This window comes from Alosa sapidissima, chromosome 18 (genome assembly GCF_018492685.1).
Source record: "Alosa sapidissima isolate fAloSap1 chromosome 18, fAloSap1.pri, whole genome shotgun sequence".
In the NCBI taxonomy this organism is placed as follows: Eukaryota; Metazoa; Chordata; class Actinopteri; order Clupeiformes; family Clupeidae; genus Alosa; species Alosa sapidissima.
Window position 1 is genome coordinate 31,483,658 of NC_055974.1, and position 22,207 is coordinate 31,505,864.

Genomic DNA, 22,207 nt, shown 5'->3' on the forward strand with positions numbered 1-22,207 from the left:
ATAGCACCCCTGGATCCTCTTTATTATTGGCCGTTAGTGGACTGTACTCATCACTAGTGTTGCTATTGGCCATTAGTGGACTGTACTCATCACTAGTGTTGCTATTGGCCATTAGTGGACTGTATTAGTGGACTGTACTCATCACTAGTGTTGCTATTGGCCGTTAGTGGACTGTATTAGTGGACTGTACTCATCACTATTGGCCGTTAGTGGACTGTGCTCATCACGAGTGTTGCTATTGGCCATTAGTTGACTTTATTACACGGCTCTTCACAAAACAAGTAGAACGCTCCATTGACTTGAATGGGATTTCCCAAAGTTCTAGCGGTCATTATTTCCGAGGAAAGGACCTCTGAAAAAAATAATGACCGCTGTCAATGGCAATGGAGTTTGTGCTTTTAATTCAGGTATTTCATATCACTACACAAGGACTAGAACTTCATTCAAAAGTGAAGACGGTTGATCAGCTTTGTTCTAAAGAATGTTTGATTCAAGTTCAGCGTATGTTGTTGCGAACTATTTGTTTCAGCAAATGCCACGATGAACGGTAACAAATAGGCTAGGCTATGTAGGCTAAAGTCATCGTGGGGAGTTTATTGTTTCGTTTTGGCAAGTGGCCATGTAATAAGCGGGATAATGTATAGAACGCCGCGCGTTGGGGTCCGGTTCGCCCTGTCGGGACTTATTTTCCCAATAATGACCGGCGTTCTATACATTATCCCTTACTTAAATACAAGGACATTTTTACAAGTTATAAAATTGTAAGAAGCCGTATCCTTAATTCTTTTGCAAAGCTTTTATATGTATATTAAGGTTTTGCACCTACGTCATAATGTCATGTGACCGTTTGTTTACAACTAGAGTGGTAGGCAAGAATGGTAGGCAAGGCACTGCAGAGAGTGGTAGGCAAGCCTACAACAGTCGGGTTGCATAGGCTACACATAGTTACAAATAGCTTCAAAATTGAAATTTTAATATCAAATATTGACCGGGATGCCGACCACTTGTGTAGGCCCTAACAGTTGGTTTTACAATAAGAAGCAAAAAGGCGACGAACGACCATTTAGCCTACCTATCCTCGTGGTTGTGGAGGATGATCGTTAGCAGCTGTGAAGTCTTTTATTCTCAAGATAGCCTAATGGTGTAGCCTACTGTCTACGAAATACTCCTATCTACAGTCATCCAAAAATGAATTGCCAGAGATAGGCTATGAAGGGAAAAAGTGCAGCATTTTAAACATGGCAAGATTATTTTTACCGGAACAGTTTGTTCTAATTTGTCTCGTGAAATTCGTGTTTGTGGACATCAATCACCTATCTTCTGTCCTTCTATTTCAAGTTATCATGAGTGTCATTTGATTATATAATCACAACAAATGCTAATAAATGAAAACAGAATAGGCTTATGTGCTATAGGCTAACGTTTTAGGTCAGGCTAACTCCCTTATGTCAAAATAAACTGATTTGATCCTAATTGTTTAGCGATCACACACAGCAACCTCAAACACCACTGTTGAACCTAGGCTACTGCTTCAGTCATGTAAGAAATAAGCAGTTTATGAATTATCTTTACCCGTTTAATCAAGTCCACATGACCAAAATAACAACATATTTAAAGGCTGAGCTAGCATAACAGCCTAATATAGGCGATGCTGCAATGGATAACTAATAAAAAGTTTCATACAATTAATTAACTTTATCACTCACATTCTGAGTTTTTCTGGGTGGTTATATATCCATGCAGATCGTCTTCGAATAAGCCATCGCTGTTATATGATATAATATATTACAGGATTCATGACTAACGCCATTAATGTTACATGATGCTGACTGACTCTGGCTATAACAGTAGGCTACCGTTTTAACATCTGCTGAGTCTACTGCCTACCAAGACCTGTCTCTGTTCAGTTGAAGTTAAATGATCAAATATTGTTTGATTTTGTGTCAGCTTTCAGAAGGAAGACATGTTCCTTTCTGGTCAAATTTCACAGCTTCTAAGAAAGGCTATTGTCTTCGTGTAAACCGAGTTTTGAACAGAGAAAAAAAGTTAGGCTACCATTAGGCTACATGCAGGTTCTCCCATAACGTTATCGATACAGATCAATGCACCAAATCAGGGCGATTTTAGCGAAACAACGTTCCTGTGACAGGCTATCAAATATTGAACAATGGGATAACGTTTCATCACCTTTATTGATGCCTGAAATGTTGACACTGCTGAAATACAGAGATGTAGCCTACTGAGAGGTAGCTGCAGACAACGATGTTCAATGGGTTCAACTTGTCCCTTGCCTACCAGCTGGATGTAAACAAAGCTATAGAACCTAGAATACGTCACATGAAAAACGTTAATAGTTTTTCTTCACAAATAATAAGCAAAGTCACTTCTGTTGCTAGGCAACCTTAAACAAATGCTGCCGTCTGTTCTTCTCCGGTTTTATTGTTGCACCACATTCCATTCCAAAAGTCCTGGTTCCCCAGACAACAGAGTTTTACCCCAGCCCTTCCCTACTCCAGACAACACCTTCCCTACTCCAGGCCTGGTTCTGCTCTTCAGCCCTTCCCTACTCCAGACAACACCTTCCCTACTCCAGGCCTGGTTCTGCCCCGATTCAGCCCTTCCCTACTCCAGGCCTGGTTCTGCTCTTCAGCCCTTCCCTACTCCAGACAACACCTTCCCTACTCCAGGCCTGGTTCTGCCCCGATTCAGCCCTTCCCTACTCCAGGCCTGGTTCTGCTCTTCAGCCCTTCCCTACTCCAGGCCTGGTTCTGCTCCAGGCCCTTCCCTACTCCAGGCCTGGTTCTGCCCCGATTCGGCCCTTCCCTACTCCAGTCCTGGTTCTGCCCCGATTCGGCCCTTCCCTACTCCAGGCCTGGTTCTGCCCCGATTCAGCCCTTCCCTACTCCAGGCCTGGTTCTTCCCCGATTCTGCCCTACTCCAGGCCTGGTTCTGCCCCGATTCAGCCCTTCCCTACTCCAGGCCTGGTTCTGCCCCGATTCGGCCCTTCCCTACTCCAGTCCTGGTTCTGCCCCGATTCGGCCCTGTCCTACTCCAGGCCTGGTTCTGCCCCGATTCAGCCCTTCCCTACTCCAGGCCTGGTTCTGCCCCGATTCAGCCCTTCCCTACTCCAGGGCCATCCTGAGCCCATCTGGCCCGCGGCCCCGGTCCAGCCTCCCAGACACCAGGGTTTTACCCCAGACACCCCAGACACCAGGGTTTTACCCCCAGACACCAGGACTTTACCCCAGACACCAGGAGTTCTACCCCAGACACCGGAGTTTTACCCCAGACACCCCAGACACCAGGGTTTTACCCCCAGACACCAGGGCTTTACCCCAGACACCAGGGCTTTACCCCAGACACCAGGAGTTCTACCCCAGACACCGGAGTTTTACCCCAGACAACAGAGTTTTACCCCAGACACCAGGGTTTTACCCCCAGACACCAGGGCTTTACCCCAGACACCGGAGTTTTACCCCAGACACCAGGGTTTTACCCCACAGTGGAAAAGGGTCATCCATGACCTCCAGCTGTACCTGAGGACACTTGAGATCTGCTCTGTTGCTTCTGCAGGTTCTTCTACACATACGTACATACACTTGAGTTCTCTTCACAGAGTGGTTCTGCTCTGTTGCTTCTGCAGGTTCATCGAGAACAACAAACTGGAGATGGCATCCCGCTTCGCTTTCAGAGGCCTGAGAGACCTCACCCACCTGTGAGTGTGTGTGAGTGTGAGTGTGTGAGTGTGTGTGTGTGTGTGTGTGTGTGAGTACGACCTGTTATGCCTTCAGAGGCCTGAGAGACCTCACCCACCTGTGAGTGTGAGTGTGTGTGTGTGAGTGTGTGTGTGTGTGTGTGTGTGTGTGTGTGTGTGTGAGTGTGTGTGTGTGTGTGTGAGTACGACCTGTTATGCCTTCAGAGGCCTGAGAGATCTCATCTCATCAACCTGCACTCTAAAAAACATTGGGTTAAAAACAACCCAATGTCAACCCAACCACTGGTTAAATAGTGGTCGAGCCCAGCACTGAGTTTTAGACTAGTGCTAGACTAATGTTAACCTACCAGCTGGTGGTATGCTCATTTTAGTTCGTTTTGTTTCTGTCAGCAGTTCATACCCAGTGAACAAAGAACTATGTTTTTTTGAGTCTGTGTATATTTAACATTAACAGTAATACAGTAAGTTAATGTTAGCTAACGTGCTTGAGGCTGAACGAAATTGGCAGGCAGAATATCCATTCAAATTCACGAAGGGTACGTCTCTGGGTGGACTTTTAAAATCTGTCTGGATAAAAAAAAAGAGTTGAAGATACATACCTTACAAAATCGCCTGATTTCCATTGCATGTTGACAGCTGCTGGACTGGACGGTTGGAAGAATAACGATTTTTTTTTCTCGAACTCTCAAATAACTATGCAGCTGTGTTAAAGTCACCCAGGTGCTGGGTAGTCTACTCCGCGTCAGGTGGGAGAGAGGAGGGGCACTGTCCCAAACTATCAACCCAACAAGCTGGGTTACAGAAAATAACCCAACATGAGTAAAAACAACCCCACAAAATGACCCGACAGCCTCAACCCAGCGTTTGGGTTGAGAAAAGTGTGTGTGTGTGTGTGTGTGTGTGTACGTCCCATTATGCCTTCAGAGGACTGAGATGCCTCATCCACCTGTGTGTGTGTGTGTGTGTGTGTGTGTGTCTGTATATGTGTGTGTGTGTGTGTGTGTGTGTGTGTGTGTGTCTGTATATGTGTGTGTGTGTGTGTGTGTGTGTGCATTCCGTTATGCCTTCAGAGGACTGAGAGACCTCATCCACCTGTGTGTGTGTGTGTGTGTGTGTGTGTGTGTCTGTATATGTGTGTGTGTGTGTGTGTGTGTCTGTATATGTGTGTGTGTGTGTGTGTGTGTGTGCATTCCGTTATGCCTTCAGAGGACTGAGAGACCTCATCCACTTGTGTGTGTGTGTGTGTGTGTGTGTATGTATTTGTGCGCGGGTGTTTCCCTCTGTCAATCAATCGATCTGTTTCTATGGAGCTGACTGTCAATCAATCGGTCTGTTTCTATGGAGCTGACTGTCAATCAATCTGTCTGTTTCTATGGAGCTGACTGGAATCCTCTGTCCTCCCTCAGGTCGCTTGCAAACAACAATATCAAGGCTTTGCCCAGGGATCTGTTCAGCGACCTGGACTCTCTGATCGAGCTGTAAGTCCAACAGACAAGCACCTCATAAACAACCCAACACACAAACACACCTCATGAACAACCCAACACACATACACATACCTCATAAACAACCCAACACACAAACACACCTCTAAACAACACAACACACAAGCACACCTCATAAATAACCCAACACACAAGCACCTCATAAACAACCCAACACACAAACACACCTCATAAACAACCCAACACACATACACATACCTCATAAACAACTCAACACACAAGCACACCTCACAAATAACCCAACACACACACAAACACACCTCATAAACAACCCAACACACAAACACACCTCATAAACAACTCAACACACATACACATACCTCATAAACAACTCAACACACAAGCACACCTCACAAATAACCCAACACACACACAAACACACCTCATAAACAACCCAACACACAAACACACCTCATAAACAACTCAACACACATACACATACCTCATAAACAACTCAACACACAAGCACACCTCACAAATAACCCAACACACACACAAACACACCTCATAAACAACCCAACACACAAACACACCTCATAAACAACCCAACACGCACATACACCTCATAAATAACCCAACACACAAACACACCTCATAAACAACCCAACACACAAGCACACCTCATAAACAACCCAACACACAAACACAACACTACACTATTCCACACACTACTGCCCCTACACTACTGCCCCTACATCCACACACTACTGCCCCTACATCCACACACTACTGCCCCTACACTACTGCCCCTACATCCACACACTACTGCCCCTACATCCACACACTACTGCCCCTACACTACTGCCCCTACATCCACACACTACTGCCCCTACACTACTGCCCCTACATCCACACACTACTGCCCCTACACTACTGCCCCTACACTACTGCCCCTACACTACTGCCCCTACATCCACACACTACTGCCCCTACACTACTGCCCCTACACTACTGCCCCTACATCCACACACTACTGCCCCTACACTACTGCCCCTACACTACTGCCCCTACATCCACACACTACTGCCCCTACACTACTGCCCCTACATCCACACACTAGTCAAGTCAAGTCAAGTCAAGTTTATTTATATAGCGCATTTCATACACAGAGGTCATTCAATGTATTTACATAAACAAAACCAAACAATAATAACAAATAAAAAGCATAGAAAGGCAATATAGTCAAATAATAGTTAAAAGGTAAAGATCATAATAAAAAGAAAACATAAAACACAAGGTAAAATAATTAAAAAATAAAGGATAATTAGTAAGCAAAAAACAAAGGCAAAAGTAGTAAAAAAAAAGTAATAAAAGATAAAGTAGAATAATTATTAATGCAGATTCAGAATTTGTAACTCGGCACAGTTAGCAGAAAGCATCTGAGAACAGTTTGGTCTTAAGTCTAGATTTAAAACTGGCTACAGTTGGGGCCTTTTTGATGTCATCCGAAAGTTGGTTCCACAGCTGAGCCACATAGCAGCTAAAAGCTGCTTCACCATGTTTAGTTCTAACAGTAGGTTTTACTAGCAGGTTTTTCACCTGGGACCTGAGAGGACGAGAAGGTGTGTACTGCTGAAGCATGTCTGACAGGTCCTGCTCCATTTACTGATTTATAAACAAGCAATAGAGCTTTAAAGTCAATTCTGTGACTTACTGGAAGCCAGTGCAAGGACTTAAGAATTGGAGTAATGTGGTCAGTTCTTTTAGTTTTTGTTAGAATCCTAGCTGCTGCATTTTGTATCATCTGAAGCTGTTTAATAGTCTTTTTAGGAAGGCCTGTGAACAGTCCATTGCAGTAATCAACCCTGCTGGTTGCCCTCTGGGCCCTCTGAGTCTGGCAATATTTTTGAGGTGGTAAAAAGCAGATTTAGTTGTCGCTTTCATGTGGCTGTTGAAATTTAGATCACTGTCAATTAATACACCAAGATTTTTAACTGTATCCTTTGCCTTCAACCCTTTTGTGTCAAGGAGAGTGGCAAAAGTCTTTCCACCTTTTTACCAAATATAATTACTTCAGTTTTTTTCTTTGTTCAGCTGAAGAACATTTTGAGACATCCAGGTGTTGATTTGTTCTATACACTGACACATAGATTCAAGAGGACCATAGTCGTTTGGTGACAGAGCTAAGTAAATTTGTGTGTCATCTGCATAGCTATGATATGAAATCAAGTTATTTTGGATGATTTGTCCAAGTGGGAGCATATAGAGGTTGAATAATAGTGGCCCTAAGATCGACCCCTGGGGAACACCACAGGTCAAGGACGTTGGTGTTGAGGTACAGTTTCCGATGGCAACAAAGATGCTCCTTTCTTGTAGATATGATTTTATCCAGCTGATAACTATGCCTGTAAATCCAACCCAGTGTTCTAGTCTGTGTAGTAAAATATTGTGATCAACAGTGTCAAATGCTGCACTAAGGTCCAGTAGCACTAGGACTGATGTTTTACCTGAATCTGTGTTGAGGCGTATGTCATTGGAAACTTTAAAGGTGCCATGTGTAAGAATTGAGGTAAAAATATCCAAAAAATGAGCTACACACATCAAAAGAATGAGAAGAAATAAGGGCGTTGATGTCATTAAAAACACGACAAGGTATAGTGCTGCAGAGATATCAACCTGAATTAGCATGCTAAATTACTAGCCACAGCCCGGCAGGTGTCCTAATACCAGTTTCGGCCATGGGAGGCGGTATGCTGGCAACATAACCGCTAGCCAAACTGCAAGACATGTTTCCCGGTTGTTACTCTAGGGTAGACCATCTCACTTTTTGGAGGTATACTGCCCCCATCTTTTATGGAAGGTGGAGTATGAATTGATTTTTTGGCGGACATTACACATGGCACCTTTAATGAGAGCTGTTTCAGTGCTGTGATTTGCCCGAAAACCAGACTGAAAGTAATCAAAATACCCATTTGATGTTAGGAAGGTGGTTAATTGATTAAAGACTACTTTTTCAATAATTTTGCCAATAAAAGGTAGATTGGATATGGGCCTGTAATTGTTTAGCATGGAGGCATCCAGGTTATTCTTCTTGAGAAGTGGCTTTACAACAGCTGTTTTCAGTGACTTAGGAAAAGTGCCAGACAGCAGTGATACATTTACAATTTGAAGGACATCCGCCGCTATGAGATGAAAAACAGTTTTGAAGAAATTGGTAGGCAGAGTGTCTAAGACACATATGGAAGAGCTGAGATTCTGTACCGTTTTTTCAAGTGTTTCGTAGTCTATCAAGCTGAACTCTGACATCAAGTTTAGTTTCCCTCTGTTTGTTGCTGGAAGTTCAGGTTGTTGAATTTGTAATTGAAAGGATATGTTGAGTCTGATTTTGTCAATTTTACCTTTAAAAAAAGATGAAAACTCATTGCATTTATTAGTTGAGAGAAGTTCAGGCGCTAATTGTGAGGGGGGATTTGTTAATTTATCAACAGTTGAAAATAGAATACGAGTGTTATTTGAACTTCTATTGATAATGTTAGAAAAAAAGGACTGTCTTGCTTTGCATATTTCAGAGTTATATGTGCGGAGCATCTCTTTATGGATTTCATAGTGGATCTGAAGTTTGTATTTACGCCATTTTCTTTCAGTCTTCCTGCTCCTACTCTCTTTTTAGAAGTTTAACTGCTGGATTTTGCCTCCATGGTGCTTTCTGTTTGTCCTTAACTTTCTTCAATTGTAATGGAGCAATGTCATCCATAATGTTTGCCATTTTTGCATTAAAGTGATCAAATAAGTCTTCTACAGAGTCTGACAGTTGACTTGACTTTAGTGAAAGTGCTTGCTCACAGAGAGCACTTGTCTGATCATTTATGATTCTCCTTTTTACAATCATAGCTGGGTTTTGAGTGTGTGGGGACATAGACACATCAAAGAACACGCAGAAATGATCGGATAAGGCCAGGTCTTTAACAGCTGTAGAGACATCGAGACCCTTTGTGATAACAAGGTCGAGGGTATGGCCGAGAGAGTGTGTTGGCCCCTGTACATGCTGTGTTAGGGAGAAAGTATCGATTAGTGCAATGAATTCCTTGGCGTAATTGTTTTCAGGATTATCCACATGCAAGTTTAGATCCCCTGATATAATAAGACAGTCAAACTCTATGCAAACGACTGATAGCAGTTCACCTAGCTCTTCAAGAAAAACTTTTGCTGAATGTTTTGGAGGCCTGTACATTGTCAGTAATAAAATCTGAGGAGAAGACTTAATGCGTGCACACAGATATTCAAATGAAGTAAAGTCACCGAATGCTATATATTGTCAACTGCTATATGCCAGCTGACAATATGAACTAAGAGGTTGTTGCTGCTTAAGAGATCCTTCTGAGTGGAAAGAGGGAGGCCGTGAAGGTGCCATGCGCACCTTTGGTGCTAAGGGTCTTGGGGTACTAAAAAAACGCACAGTTGAAGGTCTTGGTCTACTAACAAGGTGGGATGTTGATGGGTATACAGTTGAAGGTCTTGGTCTACCAACAAGGTGGGATGTTGATGGGTATACAGTTGAAGGTCTTGGGCTACTAACAAGTTGCAGGGCTACTGGCAGCAGTCCTTCCATTCTTGCGGGGAAAATCATGTGCTGGGGTGGGGATGGTGATGGGTATACAGGGGATCCTGGGGAGTTTGAGCGGGTGGGGGAGTGTTGGGATGAGGATGGATATACAGGGGGGTTTGAGTGGCCTGGGGAATTTGATCGGGTGGGGACGTGATTGGGTGTAGGTGGTGATGGGAAATCAAGGAAGATGGGGTTGAATATTGGTTCAGAGTCTCCATCTGCCTGCTGAGGCCCTGGGGAGTTTGTTGCAGACGCTCCGCTTTCAGCATGTATTCCAGTAGTGTATTCCAAGTTGTTGTGTCTTTGTGGTGACAAGGAGACGACGGAGGTGGGGAGGGCTATTGGTACTGGTGTTACAACATGACCCTTCCTTTCTGATAGCCCCTCAGCAGCTTTGATAGGTGCTATCTCCTCATGCTCATCGCATCCCTTTGTTTGCTGATATTCCAGGGAGTTTGATGCCAGTGATTGACTTTGAGTCATTTTAGCAGCACCCATCTTATCTTGTCCAGTGGACATGGCTGGGCATTGTTGAGCTGGTTGTTTATGTTTCTCCAAGGTCTGCATTTCAGTGGAGGCTACCGGGTGATTACCAGAGGGCCCCACAGCAGGGGGGGGGGCATATCTCTGTTTCAGCCTGTGCAGAGTGTTTTGGTTTAGCTGAGTTGTTGATGTCCGTCTGTATGGCCACTGAGCACTTATCAGAGGCTCGGCTCAAGGTTGGCAGAAAAAATGTTGGGTGCAGGAGAGAGAGGTGATAGTATTCGGTTAAGATCTTGGCCCCAGTCCAACTCAGCTCTGTACTATTTGGTCTGAAGTATTACTTGCGATTCCAAAAAAGGTTAAAATTGTCAATAAAATTCATTCCAACTGAAAAGCATGTTTTTGCGAGCCAGGTGTTTAAACTGAATAGTCTGGAAAATACAAAGCTTCCCTCTGCTGGGAGTGGGCCACTGATGAAAATTTGTATTCCAAGCTCATATAGGGCTGAGAAAAGTTCCTTGAAATCTTTTTTGACATACAGCTGTTCTCTGTAGATGTCATTTGCTCCAACATGCACAATGATGCGCTTGATAGTTGCATATTTCGACACCACTACTGCCCCTACATCCACACACTACTGCCCCTACACTACTGCCCCTACATCCACACACTACTGCCCCTACATCCACACACTACTGCCCCTACACTACTGCCCCTACATCCACACACTACTGCCCCTACATCCACACACTACTGCCCCTACACTACTGCCCCTACATCCACACACTACTGCCCCTACACTACTGCCCCTACATCCACACACTACTGCCCCTACATCCACACACTACTGCCCCTACACTACTGCCCCTACATCCACACACTACTGCCCCTACACTACTGCCCCTACATCCACACACTACTGCCCCTACACTACTGCCCCTACACTACTGCCCCTACATCCACACACTACTGCCCCTACATCCACACACTACTGCCCCTACACTACTGCCCCTACATCCACACACTACTGCCCCTACACTACTGCCCCTACACTACTGCCCCTACATCCACACACTACTGCCCCTACATCCACACACTACTGCCCCTACACTACTGCCCCTACATCCACACACTACTGCCCCTACATCCACACACTACTGCCCCTACACTACTGCCCCTACATCCACACACTACTGCCCCTACACTACTGCCCCTACATCCACACACTACTGCCCCTACATCCACACACTACTGCCCCTACACTACTGCCCCTACATCCACACACTACTGCCCCTACACTACTGCCCCTACATCCACACACTACTGCCCCTACACTACTGCCCCTACACTACTGCCCCTACATCCACACACTACTGCCCCTACATCCACACACTACTGCCCCTACACTACTGCCCCTACATCCACACACTACTGCCCCTACACTACTGCCCCTACACTACTGCCCCTACATCCACACACTACTGCCCCTACATCCACACACTACTGCCCCTACACTACTGCCCCTACATCCACACACTACTGCCCCTACACTACTGCCCCTACATCCACACACTACTGCCCCTACATCCACACACTACTGCCCCTACATCCACACACTACTGCCCCTACATCCACACACTACTGCCCCTACACTACTGCCCCTACACTACTGCCCCTACATCCACACACTACTGCCCCTACACCAGTGATGCCAGTAACGTGTTACTTAGTAACGCGTTAGTCTATTTTGATCACTTTTTTCGGTAACGAGTAATCTAACGCGCTACTATTTACAAACCAGTAATCAGATTAAAGTTACTTATCTAAGTCACTGTGCGTTACTTTTGTAATTTTCCTTAGTAAAAAGATATATTCTTTGCTTTCTTCTTGTGTCGGGGATTAACGTCATGTAGGCTATGCTCACGTTTTCAGCATGAGGACAACTCACGTGTAAAACCACCAGCGACACAAACGTAAACAACAATGGAGGGAGGAGAGAGATGCACATTTGATCTATACAGTCATTACTTTGAGTTTGTGTCAGCTAAACATGTCAACATTAAGGTACATTGTACATCCTGTGCTGGCGACAAAGTGCTGTCTAGCTAAACATCCCAAATCTCCTAAAGTTTTGGGAGTCTCCCACATATTGAACCTAGTGCGAACAAGCGCACGCAAGCCAGACCGGACTTCAAATCGGGTGTGCATCTAAGTTTAACGCGCACACAACGGAGAGGGAGAGAGAGAGGAGTGGTGCGTGTGTGCCTGCAAGAGCATCCAGACAGAGAGCACCCTGGTCTGTTTTGCTAAATCAACCAATCAGTTTTCAGTGTAGGTGGGCTTATATCTCTTTTCTCCCGAACTTAATTAATCAGTTCAGTCAGTGTATCTGGGAACAGGAGCGTCATGGCAGAGTCAGTGCCCCTCAAAAAGGAACATTTAAGACCCATTTCATATCAGACTACACAAAAGTGTACCCAATTGTCTCATAAGAGTAAAACATAATGATAGTCTTGCACACTGCACTGTTTGTAACAGTGACTTTAGCATTGCTCACTGCGGGTTAAATGATTGCAAGACTTGTTGAGATGAGTTTAACAAGTGTAATATCATTTGCATATTACTCAGGCCTATGCTAGTTGCCAAGGCTACATGAAAAGGCCAAACTACCAAAATCTACATATTTTACTATCACAATTTCTATCAATAGGCCTTCCTTATTTGGTGTACTGACTAGACATTATTGATCAAACATCTGAATTTCAGTATCTAAGTAGGTTAGGTTGGGATGTCTGCTATACATTGTTGACATTACTGTTAAAATGCACTTCCAGTATAGTGAGTATTGGCAAAACCGGTTATCATTTTTATGTTGAGGCGGTGGGGGTGTTGTCGGCAGCTGCTGAAAGTAACTAATAAAGTAACTTAATCTAACTTAGTTACTTTTAAAATCAAGTAATCAGTAAAGTAACTAAGTTACTTTTTAAAGGAGTAAAATCAGTAATCAGATTATTTTTTCAAGGTAACTGTAGCAACACCCTACACTACTGCCCCTACATCCACACACTACTGCCCCTACATCCACACACTACTGCCCCTACATCCACACACTACTGCCCCTACATCCACACACTACTGCCCCTACATCCACACACTACTGCCCCTACACTACTGCCCCTACATCCACACACTACTGCCCCTACATCCACACACTACTGCCCCTACACTACTGCCCCTACATCCACACACTACTGCCCCTACATCCACACACTACTGCCCCTACACTACTGCCCCTACATCCACACACTACTGCCCCTACACTACTGCCCCTACATCCACACACTACTGCCCCTACATCCACACACTACTGCCCCTACATCCACACACTACTGCCCCTACATCCACACACTACTGCCCCTACATCCACACACTACTGCCCCTACACTACTGCCCCTACATCCACACACTACTGCCCCTACATCCACACACTACTGCCCCTACACTACTGCCCCTACACTACTGCCCCTACATCCACACACTACTGCCCCTACACTACTGCCCCTACATCCACACACTACTGCCCCTACATCCACACACTACTGCCCCTACATCCACACACTACTGCCCCTACATCCACACACTACTGCCCCTACATCCACACACTACTGCCCCTACATCCACACACTACTGCCCCTACACTACTGCCCCTACATCCACACACTACTGCCCCTACACTACTGCCCCTACATCCACACACTACTGCCCCTACACTACTGCCCCTACATCCACACACTACTGCCCCTACATCCACACACTACTGCCCCTACATCCACACACTACTGCCCCTACACTACTGCCCCTACATCCACACACTACTGCCCCTACATCCACACACTACTGCCCCTACATCCACACACTACTGCCCCTACACTACTGCCCCTACATCCACACACTACTGCCCCTACACTACTGCCCCTACACTACTGCCCCTACATCCACACACTACTGCCCCTACACTACTGCCCCTACATCCACACACTACTGCCCCTACACTACTGCCCCTACATCCACACACTACTGCCCCTACACTACTGCCCCTACATCCACACACTACTGCCCCTACATCCACACACTACTGCCCCTACACTACTGCCCCTACACTACTGCCCCTACATCCACACACTACTGCCCCTACATCCACACACTACTGCCCCTACACTACTGCCCCTACATCCACACACTACTGCCCCTACACTACTGCCCCTACATCCACACACTACTGCCCCTACACTACTGCCCCTACACTACTGCCCCTACACTACTGCCCCTACATCCACACACTACTGCCCCTACATCCACACACTACTGCCCCTACACTACTGCCCCTACATCCACACACTACTGCCCCTACACTACTGCCCCTACATCCACACACTACTGCCCCTACATCCACACACTACTGCCCCTACACTACTGCCCCTACACTACTGCCCCTACACTACTGCCCCTACACTACTGCTCTACACTACTGCCCCTACATCCACACACTACTGCCCCTACACTACTGCCCCTACACTACTGCCCCTACATCCACACACTACTGCCCCTACACTACTGCCCCTACATCCACACACTACTGCCCCTACATCCACACACTACTGCCCCTACACTACTGCCCCTACATCCACACACTACTGCCCCTACACTACTGCCCCTACACTACTGCCCCTACACTACTGCCCCTACATCCACACACTACTGCCCCTACATCCACACACTACTGCCCCTACATCCACACACTACTGCCCCTACACTACTGCCCCTACATCCACACACTACTGCCCCTACATCCACACACTACTGCCCCTACACTACTGCCCCTACACTACTGCCCCTACACTACTGCCCCTACATCCACACACTACTGCCCCTACATCCACACACTACTGCCCCTACATCCACACACTACTGCCCCTACACTACTGCCCCTACATCCACACACTACTGCCCCTACACTACTGCCCCTACATCCACACACTACTGCCCCTACATCCACACACTACTGCCCCTACATCCACACACTACTGCCCCTACATCCACACACTACTGCCCCTACACTACTGCCCCTACATCCACACACTACTGCCCCTACATCCACACACTACTGCCCCTACATCCACACACTACTGCCCCTACACTACTGCCCCTACATCCACACACTACTGCCCCTACACTACTGCCCCTACATCCACACACTACTGCCCCTACACTACTGCCCCTACATCCACACACTACTGCCCCTACACTCTGCATGAGCACTGCTAAATAAATTAATGTAATTGTAAAGGCTGAACTGTGTGCTGAGTGTTTCTGCTTGCCCCCTGAGTGCTGATGTGTTGTGTGTGTGGCGCCCCCCTATTGCAGGGACCTGCGTGGCAATGCATTTGAGTGCGACTGCCGTGCCAAGTGGCTGATGCAGTGGGTGCGGGGGACCAACGCCACCGTCTCGGACATCTTCTGTGCTGGACCCGAGGACATGAAGGGCAAGAGGCTCAACGACATGGCCAGCATGCACAACGAGTGCATGTCCACAGGTGTGTGTGTGTGTGTGTGTGCGTGTGCATGTACAGTGCAACCAGAACGTTTTCAGACCCTCTCAAAGTTTCCACACGTATTCACTTAATTTCTTTCCATGTAACAATAAAAGACTGAAATATTCCATGTACATTGGTATTCAGACCCTTTGTTATGACGCTTGCAATTGAGCTCTGCTGCATCCTACCTCCATCAATGATCCTTGAGATGCTTCTACAACTTAGTATTGGAGTATTCTGTGTAGATTTATTAGAAAAAAAGTACCTGAATGCATCTAAAGATGAGTCTGAAACATAACAAAATATGAACAACTTGAAAGGGTCTAGGAGGGAAAGGGACTTTGCGTTTGCACTGTATGTGTGTATGTAAGGGAATTTACTGAATGCAATTGACATTCCATGGCATGGTTCCAATTGACATGGTTATGTGTTAACCAATCACATGTTCTGTTCCAATTGACATGGCTATGTGCTAACCAATCACATGTTTTGTTCCAATTGACATGGTTATGTGCTAACCAATCACATGTTCTGTTCTAATTGACATGGCTATGTGCTAACCAATCACATATTCTGTGTGCAGACTTTGTCCTCCATCAGTCTGTCACCTCAGAGTCTCTGTCTGTGGACACCTTCTCCTTCAAGAATGATGTGTATGTGGCCATCGCTGCGCCCAACACCGAGAGCTGCATGGTGCTCCAGTGGGATCACATTGAGATGTTCTTCAGGAGCTACGACAACATCACAGGTATGCTAGAGCTAGGACAACATCACAGGTAGGCTAGCATCAGGAGCTAGGACAACATCACAGGTAGGCTAGCATCAGGAGCTAGGACAACATCACAGGTAGGCTAGCAAGCATCAGGAGCTAGGACAACATCACAGGTATGCTAGAGCTAGGACAACATCACAGGTAGGCTAGCATCAGGAGCTAGGACAACATCACAGGTAGGCTAGCATCAGGAGCTAGGACAACATCACAGGGAGGCTAGCATCAGGAGCTAGGACAACATCACAGATAAGGTAGCATCAGGAGCTAGGACAACATCACAGGTATGCTAGAGCTAGGACAACATCACAGGTAGGCTAGCATCAGGAGCTAGGACAACATCACAGGTAGGCTAGCATCAGGTGCTAGGACAACATCACAGGTAGGCTAGCATCAGGAGCTACGACAACATCACAGGTAGGCTAGAGCTATGACATCACAGGTAGGCTAGCATCAGGAGCTACGACAACATCACAGGTAGGCTAGCATAGGAGCTACGACAACATCACAGGTATGCTAGAGCTATGACAACATCACAGGTAGGCTAGCATCAGGAGCTAGGACAACATCACAGGTAGGCTAGCATCAGGAGCTAGCACAACATCACAGGTAGGCTAGAGCTAGCACAACATCACAGGTAGGCTAGCATACGGAGCTATCACAACATCACAGGAGCTATGATAATGTCAGCTACGACGTCACAGATAGAAAGGAGCTACGACAACATTACGGGTAAGTTAGCATTAAGAGCTACAACTTCACCGGTAGGCTAGCATCAGGAGCTACAACTTCACAGATATGCTAGCATCAGGCAAGTCCCTCCACTCGGTGGCCATATTGCAACACATTTTAGACACTATTCGGGCATCTATTTCAGGCAGAACTTCATGTGCGCAAGGCTTCACGACACCAACCTCGCACCGCGATTGGCCCGATGTATTCACATCGTACCACGATTGGTCCAATGTATTCACAAGTCAACTTTTGGCGGAGGAAGGGGCAGAATGTGTGTAGACGACTGCCATGTTTGCGTTACAAACTAACCCCATACATTTCTATGGGAGATTCTTTAAGTGTTGTCTCCTCATTAGAAAGGCTCTGCTACAACTTCTCAGGTAGGTTAGATCATGTTTGGTCATATAGATTTATACCTGCCCTGGGCCCTCAAGGTTTCAATGAAAGGTCCCAAGGCGTAGATTAAAACTTTAGAGCAGTGGTCCCCAAACTTTTTCTTCCGAGGGCCAGCTCACTATGCCTGGCTCTAAGAGAGGGCCAGAGACTCGGAGTATATCAGTAACCATAAATAGCTTAGCGCTGTGAACAAAGGCAGTCTACCTTAGTTGTTAGTAGTTACATTTAATCTATATTCAACTAAGGTAGACTGCCTTTGTTCACAGCGCTAAGCTATTTATGGTTACTGATATACTCCGAGTCTCTGGCCCTCTCTTAGAGCCAGGCATAGTGAGCTGGCCCTCGGAAGAAAAAGTTTAGGGACCACTGCTATAGGCTATTGCAATTTAATACCATTGTTATCTGTGTTTATATTATATTATTTATATTATCAGTGTAAAATGTAGCTCAAATGAAATAATACTAATAATAGCATTCTCAAAACTATAAGCAGGGAGTCCCAAAAGTATATTTTGAACTCTAAAATTTGCATACACAGCTCAAGTTGTGAACAAGCAATATCCTACAAATAATTTAAAGTTCTCAAACTATGAGTTTTATGAAGTGGTGGCAGAAACATCTGAAATGACCACCCATTCTAACTTTCACTCACCTGATGAGAACTTTGTGAACTCTGTATGAACATTTGAACGAGTGAATAAAAAATATAAATAATTATACCAGAAAGTTCCAGAATTATGACTTGAATAGAAGTTAGTTAGTTATTAACAAATAATTGATACATTTTTAGAATACTTTGAGCACTGATGTAGTCAGCAGAGGCCTCTTACATTGTTTGCAGGTAGGCCTACTATACATTTCATTCCGTTTTCGATGGCAAACGCGAAACAGCGCCAAAACAACCACCAGTGGACAAAAAGAGTATTACATGTGTACTGTTAAGACCCGCCATAGAGAATGAATGGGGGAAATTACGGAGGTTATAGTTTGACGATGTCGTACTCCCGTGTGGGCCGGTTGCTATATACCACGGACATGTTTTGGGGGGCCACCCAAAATGAGGTGGCGGGCCGTAGTTTGGGGACCACTGCTGTAGAGTCTAGTATGTTATAAGACAGTGGTTATCAAATGGGGGTACGCGTACCCCTGGGGGTACGTGAAGGCACTCCAGGGGGTACGTGAGATTTTAACCCTTAGAACCCGATTGACGCAAAGTCCGTCAAAAAACAAACTCTTTCTTCTCTGTTACATTGCTCCGCAACTGTTCATCGCAGCGAGATAAAACCGTTAATGCGTGACAGAGCAGAAGTGGGGCTTTCCAACGAGACCACACACTTGTCTGTACGTTAAAGTATGAAAATAAAACAAAATCATGAAATTAAATCAAATTGCATCATATGTACAGTCTATACTCTGCGTTCACCTGCGCACCCATTACTCTCGTTTGAATTACTCGCGAACCTGTGAATGCATTGATATGGCAAGCATATCAGATGAAAGAGGAGACACGGGGCTATCCATTGGTACTATGTATATCGATCCATAAAAACAGACGAAGTGACTGCAAAATAATAACGTCATGTACAAAAACCAACACTGCACACCCATTACTCTCGTTTGAATTACTCGCAGACCTGTGATCGCATAGATATGCCATGCATGTCAGATGAAAGAGGTGACACAGAGCTATCATTTGATACCAAGTACATCCTTCTGGGTTATGAAACAGTGAATTGACAGCAAAATAATAACTTCATTTAGCTCGATGACCTCACGTTTTTGTCTGTTTTTGTGGCAAAGCATGTTTATAATCCAACGCTATTGTGTGTTTCTCTATGGCAAAGAATGTTCATAATCCGGTTTTGAGATCCTAGCAAATTCCTGTATGGCATCCAATTCAAGGCTCACATTGCATCCCAATTTGTTCGACAAAGAAACACCTTTTTTGCCTTTACTTTGTTCATGGCAATGCAGTAAAAAGTGAGAATCATCATGAGTGCAGACACCATAGGCACACAGCTAACACGTAAACTCGGGTCAAGTCAGGTCAGATCAGTTCTGTCACAGATATGGAGCGCAGAAAGGTCATTTTTAATCACTAAATAAAAAAAGGCATTTACCACATACAGTATGTCTGTAAATTGCTCAACCCCAGAGAATCCCTCCACGATGGCAATGATATTGCCAGATTCAGGACAGTCTGCCCTACACACACATGAAATGCATGTAGAGCTATGAGCATGCCGTGGTGAGATACATGTCAAAATATAAGAATTTTTATAATATGCTTTTTAGATTTTAATTCTTTAAAAATCAAAATAAAATCAATGCTAGTACTAATACACGAATAGTTAAAATATACATATATTTAAAAAGTAGAATCCATGCAAAAATACTTTAAAAACAATTATTTAATAAATATTACAGGAAAATATATGTTCATAAAATGAATTTTATATTTCAGTAGGCTATTCAATTAGCCTAGAAATCTAGACGCACCCTAGCGGCGGCAAATTAATTTGCTCAGCCTGTACGTCTAGTATCAAACCATAGGGATTTCTATTGGCTGACGCCGTGGACTTCATCCAATCACAACACTCTATTTTGTTAGAGCGTCTTAAGGCGGGCTTAACAGGATAACGACAGTCCTGTGACGGTGAACAACAAGGAAGGTGGCTATGGCTAACGAAGAGCGGTTATTTGAATCGGCGTTGGCGTCAACTTGGACTTGTGCTTTTCTTGGAGTTGGACTTGTGCTTTTCTTGGAGTTGGACTTGCTTGGAGTTGGACTTGTGCTTTTCTTTGAAAGTTGAGCAACACAATGCACTTAAGTAATTCCTTTCGAAGAAGGATGCATTTGCCGTTTTGCCGACCGGATACGGATATGGTTGTAGCGCTGGCCTATTGCATGCCTAGGCAGTTTGAAAGACAATTCTCTGCCCGCCCCTTGGATTAAGCGAGGTGAATGGTTCGATGCCAGACTATACATTTCAATGATATAGGATGGCCCGCCAGGCTACTATTCAATTTCATTATCCTAAAAACCCAGAGTCACCTCCATACCAGGTTTGACCCAACCCGTCACATGCCACTCGCCATCACCTGTCAATTACTGTCAAAACTCAAATGATGGAGTCGTGGTTGAAGCGTAGCGTTAATTCTTGTGCGCTGGTTAGGGGGTACTTGGCTAAAAAAATATTTAACAGGGGGTACATCACTGAAAAAAGGTTGAACCACTGTTATAAGACATACAAGGAAACAGAAAGAGAAATGTGAACACCAGATATAGGTCAGTTAATTGTGCAGATAAAAGCTGACACACTGTTGAAGCAGAGCTAACTGCCCCCTGCAGGCCAGTCTATCGTGGGCTGTAAGTCGGTGATCATCCAGGACCAGGTGTTTGTCATCGTGGCGCAGCTCTTCGGTGGCTCACACATCTATAAGTTCGACGAGGACCAGAGTCGTTTTGTGAAGTTCCAGGACATCGAGGTGTCCAAGATCTCCAAGCCCAACGACATCGAGGCGTTCCAGATGGCAGGGGACTGGTTCTTCGTCATCGCCGACAGCTCCAAGGCAGGCCTATCCACGCTGTACCGCTGGAATGATAAAGGGTTCTACTCCCACCAGTCCCTCCACGAGTGGTTCCGTGACACGGACGCCGAGTTTGTCGACCTGGACGGGAAGGCCCACCTGATCCTCGCCAGCCGATCACAGGTACCCCTGGAGCAACGACATCACAGCTTACCTGAACACAAACTCCTCTCTAAAGCACCCTTCCGCTGCACATGTGTTTAAAAGTGGAAAGGAATGCAAAACGTCATCCAAAAATGTCTTTCATACTGTGGAACTAAGTTTTAAATTTACTGAAACATATGAAATGCTTTGGGGCCGTTTGACATAATTCATTTAAGAATTTAAGCCTTTCAGCGTATGTTATTGAGCATTCAATCTGTGTATGAATGTGTGTGTGTGTGTGTGTGTGTGTCTCCTGTGGCAACTGTCCAGGTACCGGTCATCTACCAGTGGAATCGTGCGTCGCAGCGCTTCGTGCTGCAGGGGGAGATCCCCAACATGGAGGACGTGGTGGCGGTGAAGGCGTTCCGCGTGGACGAGGCGCTCTTCCTGGCCATGACGCGCTACATCGGCGACTCCAAGGTGCTGCGCTGGACGGCGCCCAAGCACTTCTCGGAGGTGCAGGCGCTGCCGTCGCGCGGGGCTATGATCCTGCAGCCCTTCAGCTTCAAGCGGCGCCACTACCTGGCGCTCGGCAGCGACTACACCTTCTCACGCATCTACGTGTGGGACGCCGACAGCGGAACCTTCCGGCGCTTCAAGGAGGCCTACATCCAGGCACCGCGCTCCTTCACCGCCGTCTCCACTGACCGCCGAGACTTCCTGTTCGCCTCCAGCTTCAAGGGCAGCACACAGATCTACGAACACATCCTCATCGACCTCAGCCTGTGA

General features: G+C 45.7%; 1 protein-coding gene across 1 annotated transcript in view; it reads left to right on the forward strand.

The window, feature by feature from the left end:
• Positions 1-22,207, forward strand: part of lgi2a (leucine-rich repeat LGI family, member 2a) — a 30,626-nt gene extending 8,419 nt beyond the window's left edge. The window contains exons 4-9 of the mRNA XM_042070026.1: positions 3,644-3,715; positions 5,122-5,193; positions 15,674-15,843; positions 16,427-16,591; positions 21,096-21,457; positions 21,749-22,207. Of these exons, the coding sequence (XP_041925960.1) occupies positions 3,644-3,715; positions 5,122-5,193; positions 15,674-15,843; positions 16,427-16,591; positions 21,096-21,457; positions 21,749-22,207 (1,300 nt within the window). The remainder of the gene's footprint in view (positions 1-3,643; positions 3,716-5,121; positions 5,194-15,673; positions 15,844-16,426; positions 16,592-21,095; positions 21,458-21,748) is intronic.